This window comes from Pangasianodon hypophthalmus, chromosome 10 (assembly GCF_027358585.1).
Source record: "Pangasianodon hypophthalmus isolate fPanHyp1 chromosome 10, fPanHyp1.pri, whole genome shotgun sequence".
In the NCBI taxonomy this organism is placed as follows: Eukaryota; Metazoa; Chordata; class Actinopteri; order Siluriformes; family Pangasiidae; genus Pangasianodon; species Pangasianodon hypophthalmus.
Window position 1 is genome coordinate 27,595,490 of NC_069719.1, and position 13,095 is coordinate 27,608,584.

The 13,095-nt window shown below is 36.3% G+C and overlaps 1 protein-coding gene across 30 annotated transcripts in view; it reads left to right on the top strand.

Moving 5' to 3' along the window:
- nrxn3a (neurexin 3a) overlaps positions 1–13,095 on the top strand; it is a 332,397-nt gene that overhangs the window by 144,287 nt on the left and 175,015 nt on the right. For 14 of the 30 annotated variants that reach the window (XM_053237582.1, XM_026926100.3, XM_026926109.3 and 11 more), the window contains one exon: positions 4,048–4,167. In XM_053237582.1, coding sequence (XP_053093557.1) covers positions 4,048–4,167 — 120 coding nt within the window. Of the gene's footprint in view, positions 1–36; positions 52–1,534; positions 1,562–4,047; positions 4,168–13,095 lie in introns of all 30 variants that reach the window. The other 16 variants (XR_003403449.3, XR_003403450.3, XM_053237577.1 and 13 more) reach the window with 3 other exon arrangements.

A 13,095-nucleotide genomic window follows, 5' to 3' on the forward strand; every position in this document is an offset into this window, starting at 1 on the left:
TGTGTGTGTGTGTTTACGTTTATCTCTCCTGCACAGCATCGAAAAGCGAACGTGAGTAGGCTTTTCTCTAAAGTGGCGAGCATGATCGAGCCTGAATGTGCACCTGAGAGGACTTTAAGAGAATGAATCTGAGAATGGTTTATGGTTGAACGTGGCTGATTTTTTTTTTTCTTCTTTTTGAATCGGTGAATGTGCGCCATGTTGTAATGGGGCTTTCCATTCACTAGATGGCAATGATGCACCAGCGCTTAGGAAGGAAGGAAGGAAGGAAGAGGTGGACGTAGTGGAAATGGGAAAGAACGAAAAATAAAAACAGGAAAAAGGAAGGAAGATCATTCTTTAATGGATAAACTGTTGACTGTGTACAGGAATGTCCCTTCTCTGTCATCCTAACAGCTCATCTAAAAATTATATTTGTTTGAGAAATGGTCATTTCATTTATTAAAATATTCATACTGCTTCTGTTGCAGTTGTTGCAGCTATCAGATTTTTATTTAAGGACAGACACTACAGGTGAATAGGGTCATTTTAATAGTTTTAATGTATTTTTTAAAACATTGTTTTTTTTACCCTAGATATGGCAATGAATTTTTGCCGGTTGATTGCTAATATCCTTACTTAAAAACAAAACAACACAACACAAACAAACAAACAAAAAACATATTGTCTAATTTAGAAATTTAGAGATATAAAGATTTTTAGTTGTTAATATAGAAAAATAGATTTCAATTTTTTTTTAAAAATATAATGTGCTTCAAAGTGTTTCCACATTAGTTAGTGTGATGTGTAAAGTTTGTAATCGAAATGAACACATATATCATAACTTTTTTTGCATTTATTTAAATATGAGTAAAAAAATAGTTAGAAATTAATTTCTTTATTGCTTTATTTAATTAACAAAATACTACATACTGTTACAAAAAATGTTATTCTAGACATTTTTAGTTCTGAATATGGAAAAAAGATTTTTAAAAATGTTAAAAATACAGTGTGGTACAGTCCACTGTATTTAGCGTGGTTTATTAGGTTTATGTATATCATAACAATGGGATTATGAAGTGGGCGGAGCTTAAAGCCTTCTTGAAACTTTCTATGTTTAAGATAATTCTGTTGAGTTTTGATTTTTTTTTTTATTACTACAGTTTGAGAGAAAAATGTTAGACGGAATTTATCCAAAAATCTTAAGCAACACGTCAGCCTGTAGTGTCTTGCCTTAAAGGCGTAGCCACTTTTTCCTCTATGCTATCGTTTTGTGTTATTTAACATCAGTAGACATTTGGGACACCGTGTTGCGTCTCGTCCTGTCACTCTGACACGTGAAACGTGATACGGTCTCCTTTCAACCATTTAGTACCAACTCATCATCCCTAACCCATCGTTAGCGTAGATCTTTAATGCAAACCCCTTCCTAAGAATGGTAGAGCATGCTGTTAGTAAAGCGCTCGCTTTATTAACGAAAGTCATTGACCACCTACTAACCTGTTTGACTGTTTTTTCTCGCTTTTTGTTTCTGTTTTTTCTTTCGCTAACAAAGTTGGTTTCACCAAAGCAGACCTGCAAGGTAGACGGTTCCCTCTCCATTCTGAGCTTTGGCTCAAAAGCTGCTCTGTGTGATGTATCGTGTCAATTTATATATATTTATTTATTTATTATTTTTTTCAACACCTAGACATAAAGCTGTCTCGCTTCACTGTAACAATGTCTTGGTATAAAATGGTTCACTTCTTTAGAAAAAAGAAAAGAGAGACATACAAAGAACGACTGCAGCTGTGAGGTTGTATAAATAAAACATCAGACGTTTGTGTGTAATTACGCCGCCGGATGTTTGTTTCCTGGATCTCGTCCTGGTCTCCGTTTATGCTAATGATGTTCACATCAGAGTCGCGGGTTTCTGCTCAGCTTCAAAAAAAAAAAAAAAAAACAACACCAAATCATGTTTAGCCTGAAATCCCAATAATTCCACCTCCATTAAAAAATCAAAGCCCACCTTACATTAGTAGACTGACAGGCTAAATTAATTTGTTTGTGAATTTAAAAAAAGGGGTTCAGATGAAAAAAAAAAAAAAAGAAAAAGGCAAATTAAACAAATTAACTAACCAGAGCAAAGACCTGAACTGTGTGGACTGAAATGGTGCTGCGACTTCAGATAATATATCTAACTTATTTTTTTAAAGGTTAATTTTTTTTAATTTTATTTTATATAATTTTTTATAATTTAATTGCACTATTTATATTATACTTTTATTTTTTAAAGTAAATTTAATTTCTATTATTTTTATTCTTAAAATTTTCAAAACACATTTTCAATTAATTATAATAATTTCAATAATATTTATAATGTTCTTATAATTACGATTAATTATTAATGTTATTAATTATTATTAACTAGTATTATTAATTAGTATATTTATTTATTTATTTAGTCTCAACATTGCAGACAGATAAAATGTATGTCACACCGTTCATGTTTTGTTTTGTTTTGTTTTTGAGGGCAGATTTTCAATCATAAAAGCACAACATAGTATCTAAAACAAAATCAAATCAAATAAAAACGATTAAATTAGGGGTGAATCATTTTATGTTTCAACATAACATCTTCAATTGCACTACGCATTACACAAGAACTGCACTTTTGGTATTTTTGTTTTCTACTTGTTTGTGTGTGATTAACCCTGTTTAACACAAGTGTCGTGCTAAGAGCACTTAAAGGTGCAGTATGTAGATTTTTGTTGTCAAAATAATTAAAATACAATTGTCACAACCTTCTTTAAGAACAATGGACTTTTAAATATGTGATGGAAATACTGTGATTTGTAGTAATTCAAGATAGTCTGTTTCTTTGTTATTTTTTATAATATATATAATATAAAATATTATATAAAACTGAAAGCAAATGCAAAAAAGTGCCAAAAAAGAAAGATACACGATGTGTATGAGACAGTGAAATACTGAGTCAGGTGTTTTATTGCACTTGTTTTAGAATTATTGATAATTTTTTTGACAACTAAAACTACTAACTGCACCTTTAATCACACTTCTCTTGCAGTTATTAATGTTTACATGGTTGTTTTTTGATAAAAATGTCTTTTAACTTTAGTACAATAAAGAAAATATGTGTCAAAACTCTCAATTAGTAATTTAGTAATTCATAGTAATCTGTGGAATTTCTTTGTTTGGAGCATTTTTTGTAAATTATAATAATATAAACATCTTTCTGGGCCAGAAATATGCAAATGAATGAAAAAAAAAAAGATCCACAATACATAGGAGCTACTGAAATACTGAGAATCAGTCACGTGAAGAAAATGTGTCAGATTCTTAGTAATTCATGACAATCTGTGGAAGTTCTTTGTTTGGAGCATTTTGGGGGATTATAATAATATAAGCATTTTTTTCTGGGCCAGAAAAAGTCAAACAAATGCACAACAAAAAAAGATCCACAATGCATCAAAGCCTTTGAAATACTGAGACTCATTCACTTGGATTACTGCATTTGTTTTGTGTTAGAATTATCGAGAATTTTTTGACAACAAAACGTACCAATTGCACCTTTAATCACAATCTTTCCACAGTTATTTTTTGACAGAATGTCATTTATCATTTTTACTCTAATGAGTAAAACACATTCCTAGTTGCTCCATAGACACCGAATCACCACACACACTAATTTGCTATTAACTGTTGATTTATTATTAACTCCGTCTGTACGTGGTGACTCCTGGCGAGTTCTGCCTGTGTGTGAACCCCCCCAAACTCCCCCCCCACCCCCTTCACCCCCCCTTCACCCGACCCCACCCGCCCCGTCTGAAGCCACGTTCGGGAATGTCTGCAGCGCTGTGTTTTGTCTACCTTGTTACTAAAACCTACTCGGAGAGAATGCCAAGGCTCAGTTTGATTTGTTTGTATTTTTTTTGTTGTAACCTTTGAGAATTTTTTACTACTAACCTTGACTGCATGCCAACTTGAAGTGCATACCTGCATGGCACCTAACGGCTCGCCGCCGGCCGCTCTGCCCCGCTGTTACAGCCCTGTGCTCTGCCGCCGTAGGTCCTAGCACCACGTGCCAGGAGGACTCCTGCGCCAACATGGGCGTCTGCATCCAGCAGTGGGAGAACTACACCTGCGACTGCTCCATGACCTCCTTCACGGGCATGCACTGCAACGACCGTAAGTCACTTTTCTTTCTTAAACACACATGTATTCTACAGTACATCCCATTTTATTGGCTTATTAATTATTCACACGACACACAACACACACTGCACACATCCAGAAGAATCCCTTAAAGTGAGCTAAAGGTAAGTGCTTGCTTTTCTTTTTTATACATATATATCGAATTACTTTATCGCAATCGTACACTATACATACATCAGTATATATGTGGTGATTAAAAATAAGATTAAAAATAACTTTTAGTTCTTACTTTGTATAATGGATTATAAAATACAGTGTATGTGACAGGTTTTTTTCGCCAGGCGCCATATTAGAAACTTGCTAGCTTTAGTAACCATGGCGATTACGATTAGGATCTCAAATAGCGATTACAAAATAATAAGTCCTAAATGATTGATCTTATCTTAAAGGAAACACGTTGAATATGTTATTAGTGAAATAGCTATGATGTGTTTAGCGATTCTGGTGTTAATTTGTTGGTTGTTGGTTGGTGCTATATTTTCTTTATTCCCGTGAGAAGTTAGCCATGCTGAAGTCCCCGGGGGACATTGTTAACATTATTGCTAGCGCAGTTACAATGGTGTTTAATAGAAGAAAAAAATTCATTTAATCTCAAACATAATGAAGAACAGTCAGGTTTTACTGTTAGCACCTAAAACAAAACAACAAGAGCTGCTTTTCTCACTTAGCATTTTCCAGGAACGTCATATTAATGAGAAAGCCAGAGTAAACGTAGTGGAGATGTTGGTGCAAATGCTGGAGTCAAAGTCCCAGAATGCAGTGCAGCTATGGAGTCTTTGATTTGTGAGATAATGAGTGCGATGCCATTGATGGTGGCACTAGTGGGAAAGTTGAAAGCTGAAGCTGATCTGTTTGAGCAGAGTGAACAGATAAGGATGTGGAAAAGACATCACTCTCTTTATGTAGAGAAGAAGGTCTAAATCCCTCTGCACCACTATCAGCAGGTAGTGAACGGCATTGTGGGTAAATTACCATTGACAACTCTGTTATGAAGAACGATGTACACTTTCTAGAATCTTTATAGTTCAACTCATAATGATAACTGAGGTTTGTTTTCTGTTTTCTCTTTTCCTCATAAAACCTTTCCAGCATGGCATTACAGTTGATTTATTCAGTGGTTGTGAATGTATTATGAAGGCTATATGGTTATAACCCATTAAACATACACAATCAGAATTCTTTACTCATAATTTGACCTCAGGAAATGACTGAAATGAAGGATTTGTGGATGTCTTTGTTGATTCTTTAAAATTAACACCTGGTTCAGTGTCACAATGTGTGAGCTCGTGTTCTGAAAGGTTTGGATTAATTACGCTATCACTGAAGTGCTATCATGCCTCAGTAGAAGAGCAATGAGATGAAACTCATCAGTACAATTGGCCACAAGAGGCTTTAAGAACGGAACGTGATGGTACACGCTTATGATATTTATCTGATGATAGTAGTTTATGTGTAAGGACTTTTTCCTGACCAAACAAGGAAAGTATTTTCCTTCTGTACATCTGAACGTCTAACACTGCAGCCCTCACATCAAATACGACCTGTTCCATCATTTTTAGTTGCATCCAGATCCACATTTTCATTTTTAAATATTTCTACAAAAAAGAAGGTCAAATATTAGATGAGATATTCTCCTTTAAATGCTGATCATCAGAGGAAAACGTTAATGCTTCTAGTCAATGTTCATGTAAAATTAAAAGGTTTGGGATGTAAGGTAAAGTGTTCATCCTGGGTGTAAAACGATTAGTCGATATCGAGAATAATGACACATCTCAGGTGATTTTTCAGCAGCCACAGTTTTCAATATTGCAATATTTTAATTATTTCCAGGATGAAGTGTGAAAGCAAAATACATCTCTTTGTAGCATTGTGGAAAGTATCAAAACGTGTAAATATAGCTAGCTCTTTATTGCAACTGAGTAGTAATGTTAAGTATATGTGTACAAAAATATTTATCTTATGTGAAAACCCAAGAGCTTACTGGGTAAATATGTAGTTCTTACACTTAAACTTGTAAAAAATTCCTGCAAAAGTATAATAATATCTATATTTGGCGTGTCATTATCCAAACCTGTCTACTTTCAGGTGTTTTTTTATAAGCATTATTACACATTTCCTACATAAAACCACTAAAATAAACATGGTATACAGTATATCTTACATTAATTGCTATGTAATTAAATATTCAACTTGCATTTACAGTAAGTATGACTAATATTACTTACATTATTTTCTATTAGTAATTATTTCACTTCTCTAAAAAAAAAAATACTGTTGTACAAATCTAACAGTATTAAGCTAAACTACATTAACAGTTATATACAATGTGCAAATAATTTATTACTGGTAATAACCACGTATTTATATTTATATATTTGAAAGCTCTTGTGAAGTAATAATACAGACACAGTATCAAAGCTGAAGCTGCAAAGTTGATTAGAAGAAAAAGTCAAATTTAAAAACAGTTTTTTTTTTCACCAAAAATCATCCTGATAAGAAGTAAATAAATGAATAATAACTTAAATAAATAGTATTTTTTGCATGTATGGTTTAAAGACAAGGCGGCTTCAAATTCAATGTATTACATATGTTTAGGAGTTTTTATTAAATAATAATATGGGAACAGTATCAAAGATGAAGTTTTAAACTTTGTTAGAAGGCAAAGTCAGTGAAAAAGTGTTGTTGACCAGAAATAATCCTGATTAGGATTAATACTACCACTACAACTACTGATAATAATAATAATAATAATAATAATAATAATAACAAATATATTTAAGTTTTATATGACCATGCAATATGTTACAGGCTGCATGACATTCTCTGAGATCCTGAATGTGTGTGTGTATGTGTGTGTGTGTGTGTGTGTGTGTGTGTGTGAGAGAGAGAGAGAGAGAGAGAGAGTGGCACACGTGATCCGTCATGTAATCGCCTGTCGAAACAACACAGTTGACCTTCTGATGATGGAAGACTGATGCCTGGAATGATAACGCTCATCTGCCATCCTGACATGTTGTACTTTTTTCTGCAGCCGAGCGCTGAATCAGAGGCATGTTGGACGAGATAGAAAGAGACGAAATGGAATGATACTTGTGTGTATATGTGAGCGAGCTTGTTTTTCTTTCAGGGTCATGCGCTTGTGCTGAGCAAGCGTCGCATATCGGCTTCCTCAGATAGCAAAACCCAGGTAGCTTCTTATGATTAGAGATGATTTATAACACAGAGAGAGAGAGAGAGAGAGAGAGAGAGAGGGAGAGAGAGATGTGGCAGCTGCCTCACAGAAATGGTATGTGTGATCAGAAAATGGCTTGTTGTTCGAATGTTGTGTGTGAGCACTAGGTGGCAGTAATGCATTAGATACTGACGGTGTGTGTGGGCTAAAATTCCTCTGGTGGTCTTTTTGGCATTTCCGTTCTCAGTCGCATATCACGCTGCGAAGCATGATGAAGTCAAACTTCCCTTTAGCCTTGAACATAAATTTATGGACCATACTGCTGATCTGTCCATAATCTAAATGCTTTATATACATTACAAAACATAACAGTGCTTAGAGACTGTTCTCATATCAAAATATGCTTATTATGTGGTTTATTATAAATATCTATGCATTAAGTGTGTATATTAATTCAGCTATAGATCCCTCTACAGTGCAGGAAATGACAGGAAGCCAATGGAGCATCATAAGAATGATTTTACTCCAATACATACCTCCATTACACACGTATCCACTCCAATACACACCTCCATTACACACATATCCATCCTGAAGATATTGAAAATCTGTTTGTAAGGCAAGCAGGAACCGAACCAAACCAGGCCATGTCGTTGCTAAAAAGCTGATCTTCAGTTTTCCTAACAAATTTCTAATTAAATTAACCATCCTTTGTCTTTTACCCTCAGAAAGGTCAAACCTTTCCTGTTGAAGAACGAACTCACAGCCACCTGAAATTGAATTATTTAGTAATTAGTTGCGCTCTTGGTCACGATTGACTTTGTGACATTTCCATGCCGAGGCGTGTCACGAGCGGAATTAGAAACCCGTGTGTTCCTGCATCGTCACGCTAAAATTTAGCCTGTCAAAGATATCGACCGAATTTACGATTGAGCTCAGCAAGGAAGAATCTCTGGAAGTCGGATCAGAAGAAAAGCATCTGCAATTTTTTTTAATCTTATAGTCATAGTTATAATGAACTATGGACACATTCATATCATATATACTCTATTTATATGATGTGAATTTATATATATGTGTGTATATATATATATATAAACTTACATTTGAATCTGCGATTTCTTGCATGAGAAGCTAACGCTGAACCTGATTGGCCAGAATCTGATTGGTGCTCATTGAAACAGCTCAGAAGGCAGTGCCAGCTTTAGCGTTTCCATAGTAACAGCTAATTCGCAGGGGCATGTATGGCGGCACCCAGCGCAATTTAAGTGCAATAATAAACAGATTAAAAAGGGAAAAAGAAAAATCGTCCTAATGGAGATGTTTTCTGTAAGGAGAGGTTTATGTTACATTTATGGAAGGAGTCTCCAGTGTAGCTCATTGTAACAATCAGAGGTAAAACTGTAATTTTGAGATTTCCAACATCTTCAGGATGGAGGAGTTTACGGTTTTGGTTTCTCAGGAACATGACGCATTTTTTTTTTTTTTTTTTTTACTGTAAGAGAGGGAAAGAAAGAGAGGCCAGTGAGGGAACAAGTGTTTATAGCTGCTATGTGATAACAGGAACTAACGTGTTTCTTGGATTGTAATTGTTGGCTGTGGTATAAGAGGAATAAAAGCACTTCGGGATGTGCTGTTATGGGAAAATAATCCACTTCAGGGTGTCAACAGCAACCCGTGTCATCACACCACTCCGTCCTTGATTAATTACCTGTAATAGCATGTTTGTATGCTGACATATTTTGATTGGAAGTAAAACATTAAAACCCCTGAAGTGTGCACCAGGATGAGCTATTGCTCAGGAATATTAGAACCGTGTTCTTCGGATAACAACAGGAATTCACCTCATGCTTCTCAGACATGTTCCTTATTAACGGGAGCGCACTAAGCAATCATGTTGATTGAGCTGTACTAATAAATTACTTGTTAGCAGCTTCATTGCCTGTTAAATGAACTTGCTCTAAATTAATATTGCATAAAGGAATTGACTTGCCTTCACTAAGCCTCGCTTTGCTTTCGATCAGAGATGCTCTTTCTTACCGCCATTCTTTTGACCTTTCTGGCGAACATAACCCTTCCACGACCTTCACGTCCATAACCATAAGCAATCCACTTTACAACCCATTTATGTTTATTTCTTTGAAAAAAAAAGAGGCCCAAATTTCCCAAAAGCACCTTCAGTAATGACTTTTGAAGCGTCTCGTTGTCGGTGACTCAATGACTTCCTGTCGCTGTAGTGTCATTTTGTGCGATTCCATGCTGTGCGGTCGGGTTTCCATTTCTTTTCCTGCACTTTAAGCTGTAGATAGGATCATACCCATAGCGCATATATATAAACATGCATAAAACCGATGTCCTGGAAAATACGCTTCTCTTCTGTGATGTCAGTTTAGGATCATGTAGACTACAGTCATGCTGCTAGATAGCAGTGCATATCTGTATTATTTTTATTTGTATTTCCCCACCACAAAATATTGATTTTCTAACAGCATTAATTACTGAGATTAATATGAAAAATATCCTCTTGTATTCCAAATAATGGCCCAAGGGTATTATTTTCTCTTCTATCTCCACTGTTGGTACAAATATATAAATTAAATCAAAGATAGATGCACAACTAGGGAGCTGAGAGGATGGATTTGTTTTCCTCCCAGCGTGTCTGACACAAACAGGAGCGCCGTAATTAAGGAGCATCTTTTTCCTCCTCCTCCTCCTCCTCCTCCTCCTCCTCCTCCTCGTCCTCTTCATGGCCCTGAAACTTCATCAAGTCCTTTTCCCTTTCCTCCATTAGAAATCGGAGAACCCGTCACCCGAACAGGCCATCAATTAAAGCAACAACAAAAGCACAGGACGAGCTTTCTCCGCTCGCCAGAGTCTAATGTAGTGTTGCACGGACAATACGTATCTGCCAGGCGAGAGACACATTACTAATGAATGCAAGATCCTGCGCTGGCTTAAGTAACATTTGTCTGGGGAAGGAAATGTTCAGAAATGGAATTACCAATCGTTTTAATGCGCCTACACCACCGTGATGCGTTAACACCGTGGAATGATTTTCTTCTTGGCTGGAAATATTTAACAGACCTTTGAAATGTGGAAATGCTGGGTTTTTTTTTGTTTGTTTTTTTTTTAATGCGGAACGTAGGTGGAATATCTGTTATGTAAGGAATAAAAAGGAGTTCCACCACCTCAAATTTGTTTATTTTCCTGTAATACCTGAAATGTTTTATTTGTCTTATATCACACAATTTGCCAGTGAGATGCACTTTTTTAGTTACATTTAATGTTGTGGAACTTCCACAAAGCAAGTTAGTTCCTGTTCTCAGCCTGTAGTGTTAGCAAGAAATCAAAAAAAAAAAAGAAGTGTAAACTAATGTGTCCTGAAGAGGTCATAAAATGACAACTTTACCTCTGACTGTTACAAAGCACTGACACTGGTGACTCCTTCTCCTTAGAGAAAACTTCACCGTACGTCCCTGCGAAGGCTGTCACTGTAGAAATGATAACGCATCAGCCCGACAGCATTAATATTAAACTGTGATTTGAGGCAGCACTAAGGTCATGGAATCGAGTATTTATCAGCACTGCGTTATAACTAAGGAAAGGAAGGAATTTTCCTGTGAGAGCTCAGACATAAAAGTGGTATTAAATTACTTGAAATTTATCCAAACACACATTGTAAATGTAAAGGAAATGCGTAATTTTAAGTTGATATAACAATTGAGACAGGTGACATAGATTTTTGTTGACATAATCTTTTGTTGTGTCACTTTCTGGCTAACTTACATTAGAAAACTTGGCTTGGATTGGATGATAATTATATGAAGATTTTAACATTTTCATTTCCAATCAAAACTCAACAAAATTTGATTCTCTGGAAGTAAAATGACACCCATTAGTCACTTTGCTTTCACAGCTGATGAAAGACTTATAGGCAATACACAAAGCTGTGTGGATATAAAAACGTCGTAAAGTTCATATTTAGGAATACTAAAGATCCCAACTTCTCTGAGATCTCTAATTGAGTCCTCAAACCGTAGCCGAGAGGGTGCGAGTTGTGGAAGAGACGCCTCTCTGGCACTGAGGTAAATCGGCTGCTTTTGATGAAGGGCCCACAGAGCCAGGAAAGATGAATGAATCGCGTGAGCTCATATTCATCATTCTGGTGTCCTGCACTTCCGCCTTAGCCTATGACACAAGATGAAGAGCGGTGGGACGCGCAGAACGACCTCGGCTGACAGCCTCAAACAGAAGCAGTGGCACAACAGAAATGCATTACAGGAGCTCTCGAGAAATATTGCAGCGCCACGTTTTCATGAATAGTGTAATGTGCAGCTTGGCTAAGCTCGGCTCAGCTCGGCTCGGGCCTGGCACGCTGGCCGAATTGAAAGCATTTTATTATTTTATTCTGGTTTATGGAGAGCGCACGACTGTGCCGCTCTGGGAGAAGAGCTGTCTAAAAATATATGACCAGATCGATCTGCGCAGGTTTAATGTCTTTCATTTCTTCCGATCGACCGCATGGCTCTCTTTTTGTCAGCAGTGCCGTATACTGTATGACTTAATGCGGTGTGTTTGGGTGTATATTTCCCCTCACATCCTTTTACTAGCATTTGGACTCAGTGTTTTGTTTTTCAGTGTTTGCACTTTCTGATCAGTTTAAGGTCGTTGCAATGATCTGTAGATGTTAAGAATCCAATCCCGAAAAGCCTTACATAGAGATTTAACCCTTCGTTCACACTAGCAAGTCACCCTTGTTGCTTGTAATGTTTAATCTCCTGTGGGCGTGTAGCAACTGCTGTTGTTATCATTTGTGGGCGTGTCCAGATTTTTTTAAATAGTAGTAGCTATATATACTGTATCTTCTAAAGCTAACTAGTTTAACACAAATTAAAAAGCGCACTAATAAGTGTGACAGTTGGTTGTTTGATTTACAATGTACTCGGCTTTGTTCTCAGATTAGCAAAGCAAGCTAACTGTACTAGCTACATACTCTCCCCAAGTTTTATTTGTCTTAGTAATGTCTGTATAAACCACCGTTATATGTTTTTCTCCAAATTTTGCGTGTAGGTAGGAATTAAAGTTGTGAATGGGGAACTGAAGAAACGTAAGACCACATGCACCATAGGATTGGGCTGAAGCAATTGTTTGGATTTGTTGCTTTGCCACGTCTCACCTAATTTGCATAGAATTGAGGAAACATCACTTGGCGCTGACACTGAAATCACAGCTCTGTGTCACACACCTGCTGATTATGCTTTACGAACCATGAATGTAGGAGGTCATGCATAATGGAAGAACAGTTACCACATGGCATGGCTTTAAAGGTGCAATTTGTGATGTTTAAACATGTTTCTAAGAGAACAACTCAGTCACTTTTCACTTAAAAGCAAACATAGGACAGCAGAGGGCACTCAAAGTTACAAACCACCCCTTTAATACAAACACTGCAGGATTCTGAAGCACTATAAAGTCGTACATCTCCAGACATTTTGTTTCCATGTACAATCCAGGTCTAGTGTGGGGGAAAAATCAATACTATTATCCAAGTCTTTTATCTGATCATTTTGGAGGAGACACTGACGCATTGACAGACGCACTCGACACCATCATCTAACATAATGTCCTGCGACTTCATATTGAAAACCAAAGAGTATTAAAAAGATCCATTTTTTCCATTGGAGAAAGGTGACCTTGATTTGATGTAGCTCTTTGCTTTAAGGTCTAAT